Source organism: Microtus pennsylvanicus, chromosome 4, assembly GCF_037038515.1.
Source record: "Microtus pennsylvanicus isolate mMicPen1 chromosome 4, mMicPen1.hap1, whole genome shotgun sequence".
Taxonomy (NCBI): domain Eukaryota; kingdom Metazoa; phylum Chordata; class Mammalia; order Rodentia; family Cricetidae; genus Microtus; species Microtus pennsylvanicus.
Window position 1 is genome coordinate 49,283,783 of NC_134582.1, and position 25,929 is coordinate 49,309,711.

At 40.9% G+C, this 25,929-nt stretch overlaps 1 protein-coding gene across 1 annotated transcript in view; it reads right to left on the reverse strand.

Moving 5' to 3' along the window:
• Positions 1-25,929, reverse strand: part of Camk4 (calcium/calmodulin dependent protein kinase IV) — a 218,906-nt gene that overhangs the window by 34,019 nt on the left and 158,958 nt on the right. Inside the window, exons 7-8 of the mRNA XM_075969040.1 lie at positions 2,929-3,019; positions 669-743 (exon numbers count right to left, since the gene is read on the reverse strand). Of these exons, the coding sequence (XP_075825155.1) occupies positions 669-743; positions 2,929-3,019 (166 nt within the window). The remainder of the gene's footprint in view (positions 1-668; positions 744-2,928; positions 3,020-25,929) is intronic.

Below are 25,929 nucleotides of genomic sequence, written 5' to 3' on the forward strand. Positions count from 1 at the left end.
TCACTGTCAGGAGGAAGATGTCACTCCGCCTGACTGCTGGAATCCACAGCTGGATTCTACCTATGCCTAGTCCCTATCTCTGGTGCCCCTTCTATACCTGTAAAACTGCTATGGGGTGCAGAAACAGACTGTGAAGGAAGGCTTTTCTCAGTTTTAGAGAAGCTTGGCAATAAATCTCTTTTTCCATTTTATATATTTTATGTCATTTTCTCTTGACATTGCTGAATACCCAGAGCCAGAGCCCAGGCTATTTTGCCTGTGAGCTCAGGTAACAACAGCAGCTGCCCCGTTCTCATTGTGTGCCCTCTAAATGAAAGCAAAGAAAGTCAGGAAGGGCCAGTGGCTTCAATTGCGACCAAACACCCTACTGTTGCCCTGCCCTGCTCCCTACTGGCTGTCTGTCCCGCACAGGAGTCTCCTAGAGTAGCTGTGGCCCGACAGGTACTCTCTGACACAGGTGTCCTACATTCCAAGTCCCGCAGGAAAGACAAAGGGTGACCCAAGTGTCATTTATATACCCCTTTAGTCATGCCGTGACCGAGGCCAAGCCATTTAATTACCACGTCAAAACATCAAGAAATAGAGACATTGGGAGTTCAAGTAAAATCAGGTCATTAGGTAAAAAAAGATTTCAATAGAGGTAAAAATGTCAACGTTAAAGAGCATACCGCAGTACCCCGGGGTTCCACACACTGTCTTCATGAGCACTTGGTGTTCCACAATTTTAGAAAGTCCAAAATCAGCTAGAAACACAAGAGAAGAATTTAGCATGCCAAGACTTTTCTCAGCTTTTATAAGTACTTCTGCTTTTCAAAAACAAACTAATATATTTGTTTACTTCTGATCTGATGGTGGGAGGATGTGGGTGGAAACAAGACGATTTTCTGAAGCTAAAATAAATAGTCACTCAATCATCCCTTTAACTTGGAAAAACATGACACCAATACATTTGCAAATAATTTATAATGCTTGATTTTTCTTTAAATCTCAAAAATGTTAACATGTAAAGAATTTTTCTTCAGAACAGTAACTGTGGTGCTTGTAAGAATTCCGAGTTCATGTGACAGTAACTCCCAGAGAGAGTACAGGCTTCGTGACACAATCCCGAGTCTTTAACTCACTGGTGAAATAAAATACAGATTTCCACAGATGCCATGGAAATAAGCAGAAATGTCAAAAGCTTATTCTGATTGAAAACAAATAATATCAGTTGCCAATGTTTAACAGCTAACAATTTATGCTCATATAACAAGTGAAGCCTTTTGGGGGCAGTCTAAATTTTTTCTATTTATTCCTCTGTATATTGCCTAAGTAAAATATTATCCAACTTGCTACAGTTATGACCTATTGCTGAGTGACCTCTCTTTCAAGCATGTCAGAAGGCTGCTCGAGGCCATTCTTCAAGGGAGGCAGGTGCAGAATGGATACCATTTTAGACTTCAAAGATATGCCCATGTTTCCACGAGGTGCTTGACCGCATCACTGAACACAACAGGCAGCCCTGCAGAAAGCAAGGCTTTCCTGCCCAAATTAGCATCCATGCATCCATCTAAAGAGATTTCTTTAAGGATCAAATCTTTGAAAGTCATGTCAAAGGAAATGGAAACCCCTGCTGTCCACTGTCTTTCAGGAGTGATTAACAGAGTGAGCTGGCTGCCCAGCAGGCTTTTCAGAATGCTGCCCCAGCTCCTCTTTGGTAGAGCAACTTAATTTTCAGAGGTGTTAACACTTGTTTGTTTGTTTTTTTATTGTTTTGAGCTATACATTTTTCTCTGCTCCCTTCCCTATCTCTTCCCTCCCCTTCTACTCTCTTACCATGGTCCTCATGCTCCTAATTTACTCAGGAGATGGTGTCTTTTTCTACTTCCCATGTAGATTAGATCCATGTATATGTCTCTCTTAGGGTCCTCTTTGTTGTCTGGGTTCTGTGGGGTTGTGAGCTGTGGGCTGGCTTTTCTTCGCTTTACGTCTAAAAGTCACTTATGAGTAAGTACATACAACATTTGTCTTTCTGGGTCTGGGTTAGGGACACATCAGCTTAGCTCTGATGGAGAAGCGAGGAAGCCTAGCAACCTCAGGGGGCTTTGATACAGATTCTACCTCGCATCTGTCTTTGGAAATGAAAATTTGCTCTATCAAGTATATGGGAAATAAAATGTATTTTCTCCTAATAGGATAATTTCAATGGGTAGATTAGAATTGCCCAAATTTCATCTTTATGGTTTTTCTGGATGCTATATGGGGTGGATTTCTAGAGTCAATAGTTTGAGGAAGTCTTGTAGTGTAGATCATGATATGTTGGTCCACACGTTGGCACTTTTAAGGTTTTATAAGGCAATGCAGAAAAAAATATTTCATTTGCCATTTTCTAACTTATTTGACAAAACACAGACCCTTTGTAAAACCATGTCCTCCACAAACACTCAGACATACAAGGGAGTTATCATCGATTAGAAAACAGCATTCTGGGGAGAACAATTTGGAAATATGGTCTTTGAGTTTTCTCTTCTAATATGAACAAGAGATTGATAGTCTACATTCACTAATTTATACTAGGTATTTTAAAGTTCTTCATTATATAAGATTAAGCTCCAAATAATTTGTCAATTCAAAGCTAAGAAAAACACAAGTCAACTTTTCACTATAAATTTTTCTACAAAACCCAAGGTTATCTTTTGAGATCCTCATAATCACTAAGCACCCAGAGTGGGGCTCATTTGAAAGCCCAGCAATGATCCAGGGAAGTCTGGAACACAGCATCAGGTGAACAGTCTAGAAAAATACACGGACTAACAAACAACACACTATTATCACTCACAGAGGCCAAGTGTTGGAGGCAACCAGATAGAGGCAATCCCTGATAGAACACAACTTAAAATCCCATGGAACAAACATCTTCTGCTCTGAGAGATTTGAAGAGTTTCTTACCAATTTTGAGAGGAGCATCTGGGGCTGGAGTTGCATAGAGAAGATTCTCTGGTTTGAGATCACGATGGACAATCCCATTTTCATGCAGGTACTACACAGGAAAAATAATGAATTTAATTACATGAATTAAGTTAAAATAAGTTAAATTACAGTTGTGTAATTTTATTTGTGGTTCCGATATCTCTTTCCGATGCTTTCAGATCTACCATAATCTTATGGCTCAACCACACACATTAGAATTTTTAAAATATATATTACAAAGACAACAAGGCTTAAGAATACAGCTTAATGAAAAGCCATGAGCGCCCAGTGCGCATGAGTGGTAGAGAGTTTTCCTAATAAGAGGGAGGCCCGCAGAGAACTCAGAGACTGAGCCTCTCACAGCTGCTTCTATCAAATTCATAACTAAGTTCTGTCAATTTTAATTCCAAAATATTTCCCAAACGGTTCAATTTCTTCAAGTCATTACCCCGATTTGTTCCCCTCAAACTATTCTCCAACAGAGCACAAGAAGCTGTCATTTATTCTCCTTGGAAACGGGTTCCTGGCAGAGAAGAGAGTTCTGGATGCTGCTGGCTAGGGAAATCCGGGGTGTCTGGCTAGAGCGGCCCACAAGAGAAGAGGCACACTCAGACTCTAATTCTCAGTCTGGCTGTGGAACGAGTCTTACCTGAGTGGATGAACATGGGTAGGCATTCTCTCTCTAATATGTTCAAACGCATGTGTCATAACACTTTAGTGATTCTATGTCTAAAAGTCAAGGCCATGACACTGGTTTTATTTACACCATTTTTCCCTAAATTCAACTCAAAAACCTAAAAACGTTCACTGAGTTAAAATTTTAATGAAACACGTTTCTTTTGACAGGAATCATTAAATGGCCCATTACCACTTTAAATAACTGTCATACATGAAAGCCAATGGTAAATAGGCCCAGCTGTAAAGACACAAACCTCACGTTGACAGAATATAAGCTTGTATAGAAAAATGAAGTAGGACACGTGACACCAACAAATGAACAGCATTCAAAACTCATTTGCATGTAGGATTAGAGCGAGTGCCTGCTGGGAGGGCAGCTTCCCTGGGGGACGCTGAGGAGATTTTCAAAAGGACGCATGTGTGATCAGTTCATTTTCTCATTTTCACTGTACGATGCCAGGTCTGAGACAAGAGATTTCAGGCTTGAGGCTACAGAAATGTTTGGGTAATTAGATGTTGTATTGGAAAATAATACATAGCCTTAGACAAGGCACAAAAAAGAATGGTCCTCAGTTACAAAGAAATAAACAGCAAGCCAGTTTTCGTATGAGAAAGACAAAGTCCAGAGTGGCCACAGAGAAAAGATCTGTACATTCTTGGGATCCAAGAGACACAGGGCAGGGCTGGGAATGAGAGAGCACAAGCCAGTCTCGGGGGACAGGCCGTTTCTGCTCAAAGGTTAAGGACTGGTATTGAGACGATGGTGTCTACACAACAGAGCATGGTTTCTCTGCTGAAGAGAGTGAGGCTGGGGAGTGGTACTATAGGGAGGTAAAGAGTTCCCGCACAAGTGTGAGGAACCGAGTTAGGATCCTCAGACGTCACAGAAAGCTTGGCACCGTGGATGTCTATAATCCCACCACTCCTCTGGCAAGTTGGAAGGTGGATAGGAGAATTCTGGGAAGCCTGGCCAGCTAGCCTGGAGCAGGCAAAATGAACAAGAGAGCTCTCGAGCCAAATCAATGATGGTGCTGAGATCAGAGATTTTCCCTTTGACCTCCAAACACATAACACAAGCATACATGTGCATGAGTGCATTAGGACACACAAGAAAAAGGAAAGGTCAAAGGAGGAGGTGACCTTGGGATCCATCAGAGAAAACGCTATTTGGCTGCAAATGAAAGGGAAACCACATATGAGAAGTGGAAATTTGTACATTTCTCTTCTAACCCCATTTTATTCACAGATACACAAGCAATTCCCAGACTAAGTATGCGTCAAAGCAGAATGTGGAATTTAAAAAGATACGGGTAGATCCCCTAAATATACCTTATCACGGATCTCTTAAAACTGCAGTCATCCAAAGCTCAAGCTCCCCTTTAAAGATTCAAAGACAGCACCACCACTCTGACTTCAGGGGGTGTCTAGACGTGTAATTAAACTCTCTCTCTGGTCCTAACAAAAACTGTGTCGTTGTGTAATGAAAGCTACTACATGGCAATTTGGTTTAATTACAGCTCTGCTGTGTTCGATGGGCTGTATGCGGTTAATTGATAATGTCTCAGGAGTTGGTAGGAGGAAGTGTGAGTCTCTTTAAAAATCTAACAGGACTCAGAAGAACTAGTCATTAAGGAGAGAAAACAGTGTTCTAGCTGCAGTTTTCCTACTGGGGATGAAAATCAAACTGCATAGAGCTGTTCTTTTCTGTTCTTCAGAAAACTAAGAATTAGTATACCTAATTTAAGTAAGGACATCAGAGCGAGTACCCCATTTCTGTGTCATCTCTGCTTTGAACACCTGCCGCTTACATTGTCTTGATCTTGACCTCTATACGTGACTTCGAAACTGTCTGCAGAGGAGAGGCATCTCCCATGACCAGACCAGCAGATCTTGTGGTACCACCTGACCGGGCCTATGTTACTGTATGCCTTGGTCCCTCACACATACCAAGTCTGGGATTGCTGACATATCGCCTATTTCAGAGTCATCCTTGGTGCTCCAGTTTCCCTTCCTAGCCTTGGGCAATTTGACCCACACATACTAATTTCACTCATTTGTTATTTTCCTTTACATTGTCATTGCTGGGTCTCTACTGGCACTGCTGCATTGTCATTTAGCCTCCCTAATAAATCCACATATCTGTATTTCTAGATCACAGAATAACTCAAATCAAGGCCTGAGCTGAAAACAAAAACAAACGTCAAGCTGAAATCTCACGCCTACAAACTGAAGCCTAATTTCTCCAGAATAAAAATGTTAAGTTCTTTCGTGTAAACCCCTAATTTGTGTCTGCATCTTTTTTTTCTGAGACAATTGCTAATATGCACAAGCCACATTGCTTATTATTCCCGTGTCATGTTATATATGTTCCTAGGTCATTCCCAGAAAATGTAAAGGCTCTGGAAATTGGAGTGGGGGGAGTTATATGGGCAAAGTCTGTGCTGTACAAGTGGGGGACCTTCATGTGTGTCCTCGGAAGCCGCATCTGTCGCCTCACTGCATTTGTGATAAAACAGGACGTAGAAACAGATTCCCTGGAATCCTTGGGAGCCAGCAGGTCCTTCAGTTGCAGTGCTGGAACCACAGAGACCCTGCCTGAAACAAGGCAGGAGAGGACCCACACCTGCGGATGTTCTCTGACAGTCCCGCCATACTTACACTTAGACACACACGCACACAGACAATTATACACTCATACATGTACATGCACAAATCATGCACACAACACATATAATAAACATTTGCATCATATATACATCACAGACACATATATGCACACATTGTGAAAGGTGCAGGATTCGTATTGTTACGTATCCAGTGGGACTGGACTCCACAGCTCTGCACTTTGATTGGCTGTGGTTTTCTGTAATAGATTCCATCTATTGCAAAGAGAAGTTTCTTTGATGAGGAATGGGATTGCACTTACCTGTGGGTATGAGGACAAATATTTAGAATATACTTATGGATTATGCTGGCTTAGTAAAGTGGTGGCTGGAATAGGTTTTAATGTTATAGCTACAAATATACTACATCTTTGTTTGTTTGTTTGCTTGTTTGTGACATATCTAACCTCTTGATAATTCTCTCAAGCATATTTTTCCATCTTGGATTTAAGAATTATATTAAATCTTTTGTCTTCAGACGTTTTATTTCAGATTTCTTAGTATGTGTTCTACAAAACTATTAAACACCCTCAGCATTTCTTCTACTCTCTCAATTATGCAGAATATAGTTGTAGTAACTGTTTTATTGTCCCTATCTACTGTTTCTGCATCCGTGTCATGAGTCTATTGATTGGTTTGACTTCCTGCTTCTGCATATGCCCTGGAATTTTTGATAAATGGTACATGTGGGAGCCAGCCATGATAAGCTAAGTATGGGCAGGTCACCCAAAGGAAGTTCTTTACATCCAACCATTATCACCTGCCAGAGTAGGACTCAGTTATCGATAAATTTAACAAGAGGCCTGGGTCTCAGTAGTTTACCCTGAAGCATTGCCTGGTTGCAGAAAAAAACCACAAGCTGAGATTACCTGAGCACCACCCAAAAACAGACAATCCAAAGGAAATGCCTAACGTTCCAACCGCTGTAGATAGGACCACTCACCAGGACACCCCTAGACAAATGTCAGCCAATCAGTGGTCCTGGACCTCAGAAAACCCTCACCCCCACCTTTACTACTATAAAACTCTAACTGAGCTCGGGGCTCTCCGTTTATTCCAATATGTTGGATATGTGGAGAGATCGAGCTTGCAGACTTCTTTAAAATAAAGAGTCATTGCTGTTACATATGGGACTCGGGCTCCTTGTTGGCTTTTACGGGGACTTTGCGGAATATGGTCATAAGAGTAGATATTGTGAAGTTTATCTGATTGGGGACAAGCACAGATGTACATATTTTTTTAATTTATTTATTTATTAAAGATTTCTGTCTCTTCCCCGCCACAGCCTCCCATTTCCCTCCTCCTCTAACTCCCCCAATCAAGTCCCCCTCCCTCGTCAGCCCAAAGAGCAATCAGGGTTCCCTGCCCTGTGGGAAGTCCAAGGACCACCCACCTCCTTCCAGGTCTAGTAAGGTGAGCATCCAAACTGCCTAGGCTCCCACAAAGCCAGTACGTGCAGTAGGATCAAAAACCCATTGCCATTGTTCTTGAGTTCTCAGTAGTCCTCATTGTTCAGAGAGTCCGGTTTTATCCCATGCTTTTTCAGACCCAGGCCAGCTGGCCTTGGTGAGTTCCCGATAGAACATCCCCATTGTCTCAGTGTGTGGGTGCACCCCTCGCGGTCCTGAGTTCCTTGCTCGTGCTCTTTCTCCTTCTGCTCCTGATTTGGACCTTGAGATTTCTGTCTGGTGCTCCAATGTGGGTCTCTGTCTCTTTCTCCTTTCATCACCTGATGAAGGTTAATATTCAGGAGGATGCCTATATGTTTTTCTTTGGGTTCTCCTTCTTATTTAGCTTCTCTAAGATAACGAATTATAGGCTCAATGTCCTTTATTTATGGCTAGAAACCAAATATGAGTGAGTACATCCCATGTTCCCTTTTTGGGTCTGGCTTACCTCACTCAGGATAGTGTTTTCTATTTCCATCCATTTGTATGCAAAATTCAAGAAGTCCTTGTTTTTTACTGCTGAGTAGTACTCTAATATGTATATATTCCATATTTTCTTCATCCATTCTTGCATTGAAGGGCGTCTAGGTTGTTTCCAGGTTCTGGCTATTACAAACAATGCTGCTATGAACATAGTAGAGCATATACTTTTGTTGTATGATAAGGCCTCTCTTGGGTATATTCCCAAGAGTGGTATTGCTGGGTCCAGGGGTAGGTTGATCCCGAATTTCCTGAGAAACTGCCACACTGATTTCCAAAGTGGTTGCACAAGTTTGCATTCCCACCAGCAATGGATGAGTGTACCCCTTTCTCCACAACCTCTCCAGCAAAGGCTATCATTGGTGTTTTTATTTTAGCCATTCTGACAGGTGTAAGATGGTATCTTAAAGTTGTCTTGATTTGCATTTCCCTGATCGCTAAGGAAGTTGAGCATGACCTTAAGTGTCTTTTGGCCATTTGAACTTCTTCTGTTGAGAGTTCTCTGTTCAGCTCAGTGCCCCATTTTATAATTCGTTTGATTAGCCTTTTACAGTCTAGTTTCTTGAGTTCTTTATATATTTTGGAGATCAGACCTTTGTCAGTTGCGGGGTTGGTGAAGATCTTCTCCCAGTCAGTGGGTTGCCTTTCTGTCTTAGTGACAGTGTCCTTTGCTTTACAGAAGATTCTCAGTCTCAGGAGGTCCCATTTATTCAATGAGGCCCTTAATGTCTGTGCTGCTGGGGTTATATGTAGGAAGTGGTCTCCTGTGCCCACGTGTTGTAGAGTACTTCCCACTTTCTCTTCTATCAGGTTCAGTGTGTTCGGACTGATATTGAGGTCTTTAATCCACTTGGACTTGGTGATAGATATGGATCTATTTTCATTCTTCCACAGATTGACATCCAGTTTTGCCAGCACCATTTGTTGAAGATGCTCTCTTTTTTCCATTGTATACCTTTATCGAAAATCAGGTGTTCATAGGTTTGTGGGTTAAAGTCAGGGTCTTCCGTTCAATTCCATTGGTCGACTTCTCTGTTTTTATGCCAATACCAAGCTGTTTTCATTACTGTAGCTCTGTAATAGAGTTTGAAGTCAGGGATGGTAATGCCTCCAGAAAATCCTTTATTGTATAAGATTGTTTTGGCTATCCTGGGTTTTTTGTTTTTCCATATAAAGTTGATTATTGTCCTCTCCAGATCTGTGAAGAATTTTGAAGGGATTTTGATGGGGATTGCATTGAATCTATAGATTGCTTTTGGTAGGAAACAAAGGAAACCTTCACAGATACAAAAAAATATCAGTGTCCACCTGTGTCTTATCAGATCACCATGGATTAAAGTTAGAAGGCAACAACAAGGCTACCCCCAGAAAGTCGTCAAACACATGGAAACTGAACAGTCAACTACTGAACCACACCTGGGTCAAGGAAGAAATTAAGAAAGAAATTAAAGTCTTCCTTGAATTTAATGAAAATGAAGAGACAACATACTCAAACCTATGGGACACGATGAAAGCAGTGCTAAGAGGAAAGTTCATAGCACTACGTGCCCACTTAAAGAAAACGAGAAAGCATACATTGGGGACTTAACAGCACACCTGAAAGCTTTAGAAAAAAAAAGAAGCAGACGTGCCCAGGAGGAGTAGAAGACTGGAAATAATCAAACTGATGGCAGAAACAAACAAAATAGAAACACAGAAAACAGTCCAAAGAATCAATGAAACAAAAAGTTGGTTCTTGGAGAAAATCAACAAGATCGACAAACCCTTATCCAAACTAATTAAACAACAGAGAGAGAACACGCAAATAAATAAGATCAGAAATGAAAAGGGGGACATAACCACAGACATAGAGCAAATTCAGAGAATCATTAGATCTTACTACAAAAGCCTGTATGCCACAAAACTGGAAAATGCAAAAAGAAATGGATGGACATTTTTTTAGATAAGTACCATATACCAAAGCTAAACCAAGACCAGGTGAATGATCTAAATAGACCTGTTACTCGCGAAGAATTAGAAGAGGTTATCAAAAATCTCCCTTCGAAAAAAAGCCCAGGACCAGATGGTTTCAATGCAGAATTCTACCAGAACTTCCAAGAAGAACTAATACCTATACTCCTTAATGTATTTCACAATATAGAAACAGAAGAGTCATTGCCAAATTCCTTTTATGAAGCTACAGTTACCCTGATACCAAAACCACACAAAGCCCCAACCAAGAAAGAGAATTACAGGCCTATCTCACTCATGAATATCGACGCAAAAATTCTCAATAAAATACTGGCAAACCGAATCCAAGAACACATTAGAAAAATTATCCATTATGATCAAGTAGGCTTCATCCCAGAGATGCAGGGCTGGTTCAACATACGAAAATCTATCAATGTAATCCACCATATAAATAAACTGAAAGAAAAAAACCATATGATCATTTCATTAGATGCTGAAAAAGCATTCGACAAAATTCAACACCCCTTTATGATAAAGGTCTTGGAGAGATTAGGGATACAAGGGTCATACCTAAATATAATAAAAGCTATTTACACCAAGCCGACAGCTAACATTAAATTAAATGGAGAAACACTCAAAGCCATCCCACTAAAATCAGGAACAAGACAAGGATGTCCACTCTCTCCATACCTCTTCAATATTGTGCTTGAAGTTCTAGCAATAGCAATAAGACAACACAAGGGGATCAAGGGGGTTCGTATTGGAAAGGAAGAACTTAAGCTTTCGTTATTTGCAGATGATATGATAGTGTACATAAGCGACCCCAAAAACTCTACCAAAGAACTCCTACAGCTGATAAACACCTTTAGTAATGTGGCATGATACAAGATCAACTCCAAAAAATCAGTTGCCTTCCTATACGCTAAGGATAAGGAAACAGAGAGGGAAATCAGAGAAGCATCACCTTTCACAATAGCCACAAATAGCATCAAATATCTTGGGGTAACTCTGACCAAGCAAGTGAAAGATCTATTGACAAGAACTTTAAGTCTTTGAAGAAAGAAATTGAAGAGGACACCAGAAAATGGAAGGATCTCCCTTGCTCTTGGATTGGGAGGATCAACATAGTAAAAATGGCAATTCTACCAAAAGCAATCTATAGATGTAAATATTTTTGATAAATGGTAGATATTGTAAAGTTTATCTGATTGGGAATAAGCACGGATGTAGATGTTTGTGATATTTTAAAATTCCGTTTTGGATACAGTTTGGACCTTCAGAAATCTGAAGTCTTGTTTTGAAGCTTTGCTATATCTGCGCCTTGGGAACACACACTTTCATTCCCAGTATAAGCTACATGCATGCTTCCACTATGTGGTCACCCCGCCTCCTGGATTGGACAATGTCCTCGTGGTTGTGGGCAAACCAGTACTCAACTGGAAGACTGAGAGTGGGAAAGAGCCTGGAGCTTTACAGAGCCCTGGCTTCTCCTCTGTGCCCTGTTACCACCAATCTCTGTGGGCACCTGGACATCCGTCTCCATCTCCTCATCATAGGAAGGCTGCTGGGTCCTCGTGGCTTCTCTGCTGATGCAGTCTTGAAATATTTCAGTCAGCTGCAGACTTAATGTATGTTCTCCCTACACAGTCTTGGTCTGACTGGTGTCTAACATCCAAGAACCATCTTTCATGTCTAAATTTTTTTTGTTCCACAGAAAAGGATAAATTCCCCTTTACTTTAGCTTTCTCCAATGCTAAATCATATTTAGCATAAATCATATTTCCCTACAACTGGAATTATCTTACATATTGGAGACATGTTTAAACCTTAATGCAGATACAACCATAAATGCAGTTGATTCTATTTAAAAAATGACAATAGGAATAGTCCCAAGTTTAATTCAATATTAATTAACCCAGCACTTCATTTAACATTGATGAAAATTCTACCAATTTCACTCATAAATTTCTAAGGCTTTTAACAGCAAAATAAAAAGCCATTTCAACTTGATCCTTAGACAGAAAATTCCTTCCATTTTTGGACCCCTGGCAGTGTTTGAGAACAGAGTGAACTCAGTTGTGGTGATGTGGAAGGAGAAATTCTGAAGGATCTTGATGAACTTGGCTTTGAGGATATCTCCTTGATCAATCTTAAACGTATTAAACAGCAGGATCAGTGTTTTAAAAGGGACTCTACGCTGGATTTCATTCCAGGCAGAAAACATTTACCCACTTTTATGTTCTACCACTTATATAATGATATTAATTATAGATTGAAACAAAATAAACACTTCAAAGCACTCCAAGCAGATTAAATATGTAATAATTACATAAACACATCACTAAAAAAGCTTTTTAAAGGACCAGTGTGAGGAATTGAGAGTGAAGGTTCCTAATGTCTGTATACTAGTAGCAATCAATAGTTTACACAGTAATGAAAAGGAGATTTAGCCATAAATAAATGCTTAAGGAAATAAATGTCCTACCTGATTTACACATCATATGGTGTGTGCATATATCAAATCCGTACCTGGTATGCTATTAATATGAATAATTTACATGTCTTATATATCAATTGAAAATTAAATTGCTTCAGTGTGATGCTTCCAAGATTTACAAAATAAACTTTGTAACTTATGGATGTTCAGCAATGGTTCATATTTTGTGATGTCTTTCACCTCATGCATCTCCCTCCCATTCATTTCCCCATCCCTCTGCCCTTTCAACCTTCCCTCAAAATAAAATACAACAAAATTTAATAGAAAAAATAAATGAGAAGGAAAAATCAATCTCATCATGGAAGCCATAGTATGACACAGCGAGTCACACAGTAAAGCCTTCTATCCACCCATCTTTACTTGCAAGTGTTCATTGCGAAGAGTCGCTACTCTGGTTTGAGGCCTCTGGTTTCTCCTACATTAGCGTTGCTGGGTTCTCCCTGCAACTCCTCTTAGTTATCCTGTTGTTGTCCTGTGTCATGGAGATCCTGAAGCTTTGGGCCTGCAGGACCGGTCCCTTCACGTGCTCCAGCAGATCACAGACGGGGTGGATGCTGGGGATGGACCAACCCATAACCCTGGTTGGTTGGGCAGCCCACCAGCTCAGCTGTCCCTTGTCCTCACCATCAGGGTGAGCTCTCTTGCATTGCGGTGGTGAGTTTACCCCTTGCAAAGATGAGCAAGGGATGAACCCAGTTTCCTTGCGTTCACACCCACAGGGTCGGGATCTCCCACACCTAAGCAATCAGGGCCAGCTCTATGTGTTGCCCAGGCAAAGCCTAGGGGCTGCTCTCCTGAGTCTGCAGCTGATCAGGGTAAGGGGCGGGGCCAGCACTCTGGCTCTTAAGACCTCAGTCAGGGCCTGCCCCCCCCACTTGCCCCAGGCATGGATGGGTGGGGGGCGGGGCATCTCTCCCCCACCCATGCTGCCACATAACAGCTGAGTAATAGGAACAGATCTCCTATGCTCAGGACTTTGGGGCTGGCTCACCCATACCTCCATCAATGGGGTTGGCTCTGTTGTGCTGCCCATGGGAGGTGCAGGGCTTACTCGCCTGCTGGTGGCAAGCAGGGGCATCTCTCCCTCCCTTATGACCTCAGGACCAGCTCTCCTACCTGCCTCAGGCATTGATGGGCTGGGGTGGGGGGCTCTTGTTTCTGGCAGAAAATTGCATCCAAAGATCTGTTGGGTTCTGTGGCCTTACATTTAAAGGACATAAGGCAATTTTGTCAAAACTCGGAAGGCTTCAAATGAATTTGAGTTCCTTGCTACGTATGTAATTTAAAAACAGTAACCGTCTCCATTAGCCAGGGCATTAATTCCCGTTAAATAAAGATTCGGCTTACAGTAATATCATATAATCAAAGTGCCTTAAGTCTGGAACTTTTAAAACCTTCTTTGAAGGATTATTCTAACAATTATAGAGTCGGTTTAGATAGTGAGAGATTATTTGGAGATGAAATCTCAACCCACTTGCTTCCGAAACAGGTTAGCACGGATAAAGTCAGTAAAGCACATGATTAAATGGTTTTAATAACCTTAATCTTCAGATCTATGTGACCAGCACGTTCTAGGAGATGTACCAAGTATATCAATCCTTATAAATTTATTTCTTCTATTTTGTGCATAAAAAATAGCAACATGTTCTATTACACATCCTCATAGTGCTGGAATCTGGAGATCTAACTGGGCCTGGAGTTCCTGGTTTAATCAGAGAACTGTGATGGCGAAAGTTGCGCGTAAGTTTAAATGACTGTGTTTAACAGCTCTATACAACAAAACGCCTCTGACCTGGAAGCCACACCTGCCCAAAGACAGACAACTTCCTGGGATGTTGGGGGCTGTTGTAAGATCACAAACCACGTTCTCTAAACTTCACCGCTAAAAACAAGTATGGATGCCTCAGCTGCACAGGATGTGCGTGATCACGTGTAGGCAGAAGGTGTGCAGGCAGGAAGTACATGCTTGCCCCTGATTGGATGAAGGTGGGAAGAACTGGAACTTGTGGAGTTGGCCTTTCTAAGCCCCTGACTAATGTAATTCACCATCATATTCTGGGAAATCTTTCCATCTTGATATCTTCTTCAATTTCTTTCTTCAATGACTTGAAGTTTTTATCATACAAGTATTTCACTTGCTTGTTTAGAGTTACCCCAAGATATTTTATATAATTTGAGGCTGTTGTGAAAGGTATTGCTTCCCTGATTTCTTTCTCGGTTGATTTGTTGTTTATAATTAGGAGGACTACTAATTTCTGTGAGTTAATTTTGTATCTAGCTACTTTGCTGAAAGTGTTTATCAGCTGTACATGTTTCTTGGTGGAATTTTTAGGGTAATGTATATTATCATAGCATCTGCAAGTAAAGATACTTTAACTTCTTCCTTTCCAATTTATATCCCCTTACTATCTTTCAGTTGTCTTATTGCTCTAGCTAAGACTTCAAGACTGTATTGAATAAGTATGTAGAGAGTGGACAAACTTGTCTTGTTCCTGATTTGAGTAGAGTTGCTTTGCATTTCTTTCCATTTAATTTGATGTTGGCTATGGCCTTGCTGGAAATATAAACTGCCTTTCTCATGCTGAAGTATACCCTTTGTATCCTTCATCTTTCCAGGACTTTTATCATGATGGGGCATTGGATTTTGTCAAAGGCCTTTTCTGTATCTGATGAAATAATCACGGTTTTTGTTTTGTTTTGCTGGTTTGTTTGGCTTTTCGTTATTGTTGACCGGATTTTTTTTTTTTTGCCTTTGAGCTTGTTTATACGGTGGATTGCATCTGTCTAGTTATATATGTTAAACCATTCCTGCATCTCTGGGATGAAGCCTATTTGATCATTGTGGATGATCTTTTTGATATGTTCTTGGAATCAGTTTGCAAGTATTTTCACTAAGGATTTTTACATCTATGCTCATAAGGAAAACTGGTCTGTAATTCTCTTTTTTTTTGGTTGAGTCTTTATGTGACTTGGGTGTCAGAATAATGTGGCTTTGTAAAATGAATTTTGCAAAATTCCTTCTGTTTCTATTTTGTAGAATAATTTGAATAGTATTAACTCTTCGTTGAAAGTCTGGTAGATTTCTGTGCTAAAACCATCTGGTGCTGGGCTTTTTTGAAGGGGTGGAGGAAAGACTTTAATACTTTTAATGACTACTTTTATTTCACGAGTGATTATATGTCTGTTTAAATTGCTTATCTAATCTTGATTTAACTTTGGTAATTGGTAGCCTTGGCACCCTCTGGATCACAGCTTTTGTGTGCTGAAAAACTTCCCAGAAGATTTTCTTTCAATAATGTTAATCTCTTTTTAATCACAGCTTTTTTTTTTCAGCTTTGGCTAGCTGATATCCATTGTTCCAGGAAAGTAAAGATTTCCCTTCCATGGAATTTTTGGTAAAAAAAAAAAATATTGTATTGTTTTTTTAAGAGGGTTTGAGGTTTGGTTTTATCAGGCTGCATCTCTTTCAGAAGTCTTACATCTCTCTTGCCAGGTCAAACTGTCTTCACGTCATAATAGTTCATTAAATCCAAAAGAAAAAAATACTTTTAGTGTTTATTGAAATTTCCAGTTCTAAAAATAATTAACATTGGTCTTATTTAACACAAAATGAAGATTGTTTTACATTGCTTAATGCATTCTTCTTCTCAGGAAGAGCCAGAAAATGTAATCCTCCTAACTCAGCCAGGTATTGACACTGATGGATACCTCATGCACATACCTTCACATGGGAGCTCTACGCTCATGTACAAACAACACTTAAAGTGTAGAGCGTGTAAATGGAAAAGGCCTTGTTGGTATTGATCTAAACACTTAGTATTAATGATCAATCTAAACTTAGACAGTAAGATATTTTAAACTTGAGTCTATATTAAAACAATGTACAGAGAGGTTCTGAAATAAGACATTTTTAAATAGTTGCTTTTTACTTTAAAATTCTGGGATCAGTGGTAAAGAGCCATTGCTTCTTACTTTCTGGGATGAAGAAGAAGATCTGTATTTAGTCAAAAATCAGAACAACTCTAGCAACAGCACACAGGCAGCTTACACAGCTGGCCAACTCCTGACATACCACCAGCGTGCATAAAGTCCCAATCCATTTCTATAGGCATAGCTGATACTAACAAAATGCAACCTAAGTTCCAGCGGAGCAAGATGACTCTAGACCAGGAGTCAGGACCTTGGCAGCCAGGCACTGTTGAGTATGCAGCATTCAGGTGATAAGAGCTCCAGAGTTCCTTCCCTTGCTAAGGCATTGAAGCCTGAGCATAACTGCTGTCCACAAACAAGAGGGAAAGAAGACTTTTCTAGATCGGCGAGGGCTTTGAGCTCAACAACGACTCTGGCAATGATCCTACATGGTGCCATGAGCGATGCAGTCCCCTTTGCTATTCACTGGGTCGCTCTTCCACTCTGTGACAGTGACTGTGGACACACACCCACTAGCATTGCTGGTTCAGAAACTGATGGTTTTTTTCTTTTATCAATTTTTTTCATTTATTTATTTATTTATTTACAGTTTCTGCCTCCTCCCCGCCACCGCCTCCCATTTCCCTCCCCCTCCCTCATCAGCTCGAAGAGCAATCAGGGTTCCCTGACCTGTGGGAAGTCCAAGGAATCCCCACCTCCATCCAGGTCTAGTAAGGTGATCATCCAAACTGCCTAGGCTCCCCCAAAGCCAGTACATGCAGTAGGATCAAAAACCCATTGCCATTGTTCTTGAGTTCTCTCTTGGGAATATACCCAAGAGAAGCCCTATCATACAACAAAAGTATATGCTCAACTATGTTCATAGCAGCATTGTTTGTAATAGCCAGAACCTGGAAACAACCTAGATGCCCTTCAACGGAAGAATGGATGAAGAAAGTATGGAATATATACATATTAGAGTATTACTCATCAGTAAAACACAAGGACTTCTTGAATTTTGCATACAAATGGATGGAAATAGAAAACACTATTCTTTTATCAATTTAAATCTCAAAGAATCTAGTAGAAGCAAGGTGCACAGTAGTAGTAGTTACACATCAGAACATACAGAAGGCAATTCAGAAAAGAACCGCCACAGGCATTCAAGACCAAAATACTGAGAACTGGCTATTGTTCTTTTTCTTAGTTCTAAAAATTCCAATCACAAGTAAGTCGTAAAATTTTAAGACATCAAATTTCTATAACATCTTTAGACAGAAAATGGAGAGTCATACAATTCTAGTTTGTAGGAAGCTGATTCTCTGCCTGGAAACAATTTCCATGGTTCCTTTAGTCAGGAAAGTTTCTGGGATGCCTGCTTGGTTTCATTGTTAAGAAAGAGAAGTCTACTCTCAGCTAAGTTACCCAAGGAAACAGACACTTATTTAAGATGTCATTTCTTCACCGTTTTCCTAAACTCTTGGCTCCTGGCGTCTTTGTTTAATGACCTAATATTAGATCAGGGATTAAATACTGAAAAGAAACTAACATGAACACCCATCATCAATAAAGACTAAAAACCACTTGGATTATATGATATATGTGTCCCTTGTTTTCTTATTCTCTTTTTTCTTTTCTCTTCTTCTCTTTCCTTCCTCCCATCCTTTCTTTTTTATTTCTGTGTTTTTGTTTTTTCCAAAAGTGTTCAGATAGGCTTAAAGCCACCAGATACATGCACATCAGCAATAACAAGGGCTTCTTTTTATTACACCTATAGTGTGTATCAGGAGGAAAAATGGGGCGGGTAGAAGAAGAGATAATAACATCCACATTCCCCAAGTCCTGCCACAATGAGGTCTATGAGTTAATCATAATGGAAGTGTGTGTTCCCATGAACAATGGCTCCACTGGAGTTAACAGTCTTCCAATTTTGTTTAGACACTGGTTTAGGAAAACAAAACTAAAGACAGGAGATTGTGAACCTTTTCGTTCCAACCAGCTGCTGTATTTGGAGAAGAAACCTTAGCAACCTCAGATGCTATTACATATTACACTAAAAAAACAAGACCCTCTAAATTGACATAGACAAACTTATATAAAGCCACGGAGACTGAGGAGCATGCACAGGGCCTGCACAGGTCTGCATCAGGTCCTCTGCATCTATAGTATGCCTTCCAGTTTAGTGTTTTCATGGCATTCTGGGGTGTGCGAATGAGTGGGTCTTGGATTCTTGTGCCTTGCTGTGGGTTCGTTCCCTTCTTTTGGTCTGTCTTATTCAATTTTGATGTGATAGCTTTTGATTTATCTTATTATATTCTATTTTGCTGTATTGCATTATTATCTCTTAGAAGCCTGTTCTTTTCTAATGAGAGGTAATGAGAGGTAGCATGAATTTGAGTCTGGGAACGAGCCAGTAAGCAGTGTTCCTCCACAAAATACGCATCAATTCCTGTCTAGAGATCCTGCCCTGGCTTTCCTCAACGGTGGACTGTCACCGGTGAGCTGAAACAAACCCTTTCCTCCTCAAGCTGGCTTTAGTTGGAAGGTTTTCACAGCTGTAAGCAACAAACCAGGCCCACATCATCCAAACCACAGAAGGTATGTAGAATGTAATCATCAATGTAATAATTTATGTACATTCTTTGGAAAATTACTAATAATATGTTCCAAAATATAACTTGATTCCCCTGGGATTCCAAGGAGAGAATCCTGGAGGCAAAATCTGACAAGCTTTTGATATCATTTTTATCACTGCTGACAATGAAGTGTTCAGGGGAGGATGTCCCCTACACCAGGCATCACTTTAGATCCCAGAGCTCCGATACTGAGGTTCAAAAAGATAGAGATTATCTCCCTGCCCCCAAATCTGTTACTGATAAATAATCTAGCCTCTGGCTGAGCCACTGACATATTCTATTATATATTTATAAACCAAGATAATAGAATATTAACAGAAATGTTTATTTCTTTGCTGATAGTTGTGACTTCTCAATTCTTATTCATTCTTATTTATGGGTAGATTAAGACTACAGTATTTTAATATTGTACACCTTGCATTAATCAAAAAAATCCACCATCAAAACTGAGCAAAAACAAGAAAAAATAGAGGAAATTATCGCCCACAGGAATAGACTATTTATGTAAAACAAGAACGACATCCCGCATCCACTCTTCTATACTCGTGCTACTCAACTAACCTCGCAGGATTGTTCTGAAGGCACAAGTCGGCTTGATATTCACAGAGACAAAGGACAAGCGTCAGAAGCAGGCTGGTTTTTAATAGTCTTCAACCTCATTGCTCCTCCAAGCTGCACTTCACCCTGATTTAGCAGTGTGTGGGTGTCCATTTGATATTCAGTGAAACTCAATTTTTGGAAATTTGTGGGATCAGAATCTTTTTACCTGGATTATGCCCTTTGCGCTATAACTGATGGATGAAAAATTGTATCATAAATCATTATGAAGATACGCTCAAGTTTATTCAAGGAGCTCAGTGTGTTCAAGTAAGAAGACATACAAATCAAAGTGGTGCTGTCCTCTGTGAGATAGCAAGAGGGAGAAAAATTCTACCTTTTTTATGTTTTTTTCCCTAGCCTTCTATACAAATTATATTTCCATTTATAATTTATAAACAAAGACAGCGGACTCAGTTTCCAGCATCATCTGTAGACTCAACTAAGGCAGTGAAAAAGACAAACAGCTTCTTGTCACTTGGGCCTTCTTGTGTGAATGGGAAAATTCCAAAAACTTAAAAAGCAGGCTCCCCCTGACAATCCACTGGGTTTATCATATGATCAGGTCATATGACCTTGCTCATATAAAAGGGAAGTTGGGGAAAGCCATTCTGGTAAGTTCCATCTTCTAAAAGTGCTCTCCCAACAACCACTAAGACATCAGGGTGAAAGATGGTATCTACAAACCAAACACTACAGAAGTGAATTATGTAAGCCTTATGAAATGTATAAGTGTTATTCATCATGGGACTCAGAACCGAATGCAGGTAGTAAACTGCTTTAGCGTTGATTCTTTTTTTTTTATTTCATTAACTTCCAGAATCTTTCCTTATACTTTGAAGACTAAGAACATTAGAAAAACTCTATAAATAACAGCATGAATTTTGAAAATTTTTAACAATTTCTCATGTAATTAATCAAGTTATGATCTCTCAACTTTAAACTTGCCTTTCTATAGTCCACTTCATGATGCTGGAATCTGAATTGTAAGCCACTGGTTTCCACCTCCTACTGGTCCCTTGGCTTTGTCATGAGTGGACGTGAGGCTGGGAGCTGGAGAAGGATGATGAGGGACTGAAGGATGAGGGACTTGCCCCTGGTTTGCTTTCTGAACCACTTTTCCTAAATCCTATTCCCATCCATACGACTCTATAAACAAGCTCTTGCACTCGGCCACGGTAGGTCACTCTGGTGACCCTCGCTGATCTCCTGTGCAGTTTCCCCAGTCCTCGGAGGACATCACAGTTACATCAGCACGTGCTGGCTGGTGTGCCATTTTCAGAGGCCATGAACAACTTCTCTGGGCACCAGACAACATCGAGTCCTCGCTTTAGGTTCATCAGTGCCTCTATCACCTCAGTTTTAACCATTGCCATTGTCTCTCTGTTGCTACTTCCTGATAGTGCTGTCTCCACAACACCTTCTTCCAGAGACCCAGTTTGCTATTTGGTTTTCAGGATCTAATCATCTGTTCTTTATCAATTTATTCTCTAATAAGCTAAATCTGCTCTTTTTTTTAGGAAGGAAAGGCAGAGTCATCCCCCCCAGAACTCTTATTTAATCTTTATCATGTTTATTGTGGGGGGGGGTTGGTGTATGCACGTGTTTGAACATGCGTGTACTCAGGCACACCTACGCATGGGCACACGGAGGCCAGAGGTCCATATCAGGTGTCTTCCTCTATTGTCCTCCACGTTAATTTTAGAAGTGGGGTGACCAAGAACAAGCAGAAGAGGAAAGGGTTTATTTCATCCTACACTTCCAGGCAACAGTTCGTCACAGGAGGGAAGGCAGGACAGGAACCTGGAGGAGGGATTGAAGCAGAGAGCACCAAGGACTGCTGCTTGTTGGTTTGATCTCTCTGGCTTGCTCAGTTACATTTCTAGTACAGTCCAGGTTCACCAGCCTCAGGAGGGTAGAGCCCACAATGGGGCCTCCTACACCAATTAGTAATTAAAAAAATGCCTCCCGGGGTCGGGCGGTGGTGGCGCACGCCTTTAATCCCAGCACTCGGGAGGCAGAGGCAGGCGGATCTCTGTGAGTTCGAGGCTAGCCTGGTCTACAAGAGATAGTTCCAGGGCAGGAACCAAAAGCTACGGAGAAACCCTGTCTCAAAAACCAAAAAAAAAAAAAAAAAAAAAAAGAAAATGCCTCCCGGACGTGGCTGCAGGCCTATCTAAAGGAGACAGTTCCTTAAATGAGGTTCCCTCTTCCTCGCTGTACCACCGTGACAATGGACCATGACTGCCCTAGAACCTCCCACAGAAACTTCAATTCCCTAACTGACCAGAATGATCCTGGGATCTGCCTGTCTCCCTGCCCCCAGCTTTTACCCAGATGCTGAGGATCCCAACTCAGGTCCTCACGCGAATGCAAGAAGCACTTTACCCACCCAGCCTTCTTCCTGCCTCAACTACCCACTACTTTTCACCATCTTGATGACTTTAATGCTTTGGTTTGCAATTCTTGGTCACCACCATCACGCAATTCTAAGCAAAAAGCTCTGTGACGATACATATAACAAATCCTCAACCATATTCCTAGAGTTTAAATCTTTTTTAGTTCTCTACTCCACAAGTGTCTCGAGGCTCTGGAGTCATGCCTTGAAAATTGAGATGTACCGCAGAGAATTGTGGCTAGCCAACAAGAAGGAAGGTTTCACCGGGGAGAGAGTCAGGGCACGGTGACATACTGGAAACAGGTTCAGCAGGTGAGAGGTGGCTACAAGAAAGGAACTGGCAATAGTGACAGCCATGAGAGGTGTGTGGCAGAGAGAACACTTTCTCATTGTCCTTGCTGCTTAGAGATGACGTTGTGCTGGACAAGGCAACTCTTCCAGAACGTCCCGAGCACTCCAGACCATTTAACCAGTAACTACAGCAATTTATCCCAGGAGAAGCAATACTCTGGAAGACTAAAAGACCTGCCTCAAAAGGCTGAGTGAGTTCACTCAAAGCCAAAGGGGAGAACATCATCTAAATTTACTTTAAAACTCTGATCATTGCTTTTAAAGAGGGCAGGGGAGTGGAGTGAAGGTAGCAAAGTTACAGAAGGAAAGACACAGAAACACACAGAGAAAGACGGAGGACTGGGAAATGTGTTATGTAAGAGATATACTTATACCTGCAGCATATTTCCCACAAACTTTGCAATCTGTTTTCCGCTTCTGTTGAGGCAGTCAGCCTGGATACAGTCTCTTCACGGTGTGGCCTGGAGGGATGTGCGTGCTGGGGAGTGTTCTATCTGCCCCACACTTCTTACCGCTACCACCACTGCCGGTTCCCTTCCTGAAGTCACCACTCGCCTGCTGAGCCTCTTTCCAAAATGTCACCATGTCCTGCTTCCTATGCAAGTGGAGCATCCCTCTGTCTCTCTGCGGTACGTCTCCATTTTTGAGGCATGACTTCAGATGACTCTGAGTTCCCACACGTCCCATTTTTCATAGCTATCTATAGTTTTGTAGTTGACAATAAGTTATTTCAAAAATGTCAATAATTTGTCACAAGCTTAAACTTGCCTTGCTTTCGACCCGTGAAGCATTTAGAAAAAGGGTTTTCATTTTTGTTTTCCTTTAAGTTAACCCTTAGTTTCAAAGAACTTTTGATGGATTGTTTCAAGGATGTTTGGTTGAATGTGGTAGTCTGGAATCTAAACCAGAATTCTGTGAGTGGGTAAAATGATAATTTAAAAACATAAGATTAACAACAATCAACTTTTCAGGCCTAGAACAGAGGTCTTGAGCCTTTGTCCCACTATTTTAAGTAAGGCACCCTATCTGGAACATCCCTGACTAGGCGCATTGTTTCCTTAATTGATGTAATTCCAGCCCGTGAAAATTCTAATGCTGAGAACATGTTTCTCATCTCTGTGAGCCACCTATGGCGTTACTAAGTGGAAGCACAGTTTCTGTGATGAACCAAAGACCACCAGCCACGTGAAGGGTATAGGCATGGGAAAAGGATTACGTCACAAGTGTCTCTCCTGTCACGTCTCTACCCTGGCCCATGTAAAACAGAAGATATGCCAATGCACCAGGAAGAAAAGCCCCTGAGCGGTGCCAACACCAGACGACAGAGCAGGGAACACGAAAGCATCCAAAGCGGGTTGACAAACTCCAATTACCTCACGTGCAAGGCTGACCAAGACTGTCTGCGACAGCAGTGCACACCCCAAACCACCCGGAGTTTAAACTTTTAGTTGGTAGTTGGTGTAATATATAACGCATAAAAAACGTATTGAATTTTCATAAGCTGCACATAGCTGTTCGATCGTTTGATTTGTCCGGATTTACCCCACCGAATGAAGAGTCAGCTGAATGGGTCTGCAGCTGCCCTAATCTCTTGTGGCCTCGATTTGCACGTTTTCTCAGCCTCTCCCACAGCCATGTTACTGTCTTATAGAGAAAACTAAGACTAGAAGGACATAGGGATATGTCCAAACTCACGTACAAAGAAACCAAACTCAGCTCTGACTCCCGCAGTGCCCCTTTTGCCGGCCTTATTTGGGTATGTGTGTGTCAATAAAAGATTCAAAGATTAAAGTAAGTCTTTAATATACACGTGATATTGCCATTATTGAACTTAAACCTTATAAAACAAAACCAGTAATTACAAGAGACACTCTAGGCATAGACTTAAGAACAGAAATTGGAGGTAAACAACAGCATGTTTTAGAAACATGAGCCAGAAAACCTCACTGGTTGGGACTGGGTTCAGGGATAATTGCAGTTGAAAAGGTGGATGTGAGGGGAGAACAAAGCAATGAAAACCATTCCCGAGTTTGTAAGTCCAGAAACTCGGGGGAGAAAATGAGCTAGAATATGGCTGCTGTTTTATAAAGTGAGAATATGAATTTGATATTCATTATTCATGTAACCAGGACTGATGTATGTTGTGGAATATTATTTTAAGGTGTGTTCATTTGCTTATGTGGAACATTTGTTTAATGATGCAAAGATGTGTTGCATTCTTTTATCTTGCATTTAACTCTGTGAAGCTGTGCTACTTTGCCTGTCTAAAACACCTGATTGATCTGATAAAGAGCTGAATGGCCAATAGCAAGGTAGGAGAAAGGATAGGCAGGGCAGGCAGGCAGGCAGAGAGAATAAATAGGAGAAAAAGAGAGAAGAAAGATCTAGGAGCAAGAGAAGGAGAAGGACATTAGGGTCCAGCCACCCAGCTATACAGCAAGCCACAGAGTAAGAAGCAAGGAAAAGTATACAGACATAGGGAAAGATAAAGCCCCGAGGCAAAAGGTAGATGGGATAACTTAAGAAAAGCGGGCTAGAAACAAGCCAAGCTAAGGCTGGACATTCATAAGAAAGAATAAGGGTCTATGTGGATTTATTTGGGGGATGGGTGGTGGGTCCCCCAAAGAGTAGAAGAGCCAAAAGAGTTAAAAAAAAACAACTATAGACGTACATGTAGAGTACAATTTTATGGCCTCTCTCTCTCTCTCTCTCTCTCTCTCTCTCTCTCTGGTAAGTATATTGATGTATGTGTGAGGATATGCTCATGTGAGCATATGTGGGGAGACAGGGAATGTTCAATATCTTCTATTGTTCAACTCCTTTATTTTTAAAATCATAGTTATTTGTTTATTTAGCGAGAGAGAGAGACAGAGAGAGAGACAGAGAGAGAGACAGAGAGAGAGAACCCATGTGCCAAGATGTACGTGTGGAGAATAGAGAAAAAATTTCAGTTCTTTCTTTCTATCATACATATCCTGGAGTCAACTCAAGTCCCGGGATTTAGCAACAAACGCCCTTAACCACGGAGCCATATTGCCATCTTTGATCTTGTGTTTTGAGACAGGGTCTCTCAGTGAAACTGAAAGTCAATGTTTCTGCTCAGGTGACTGGCCAGTAGAAATCCACTTGTTCCTATCCCAGTGTTAGAGCTAGAGGAAATGCCTCGGTTTTGACATATGTACTAAGTATTTGAAGTCTGTTCTTGTTTGCACAGCAAACACTCTTTCCCACTGAGTCATTCCCCAATCTACACTTGTTTTCCCTGTAGGTAAAATTAGTGGGACATGTGTTTGTGTTTGTTCCTTTGGGTGCTTTCTTATGATAGCTAACTGAATAATACTATAATTAATTATGGGAAGACTGTATGGATTTT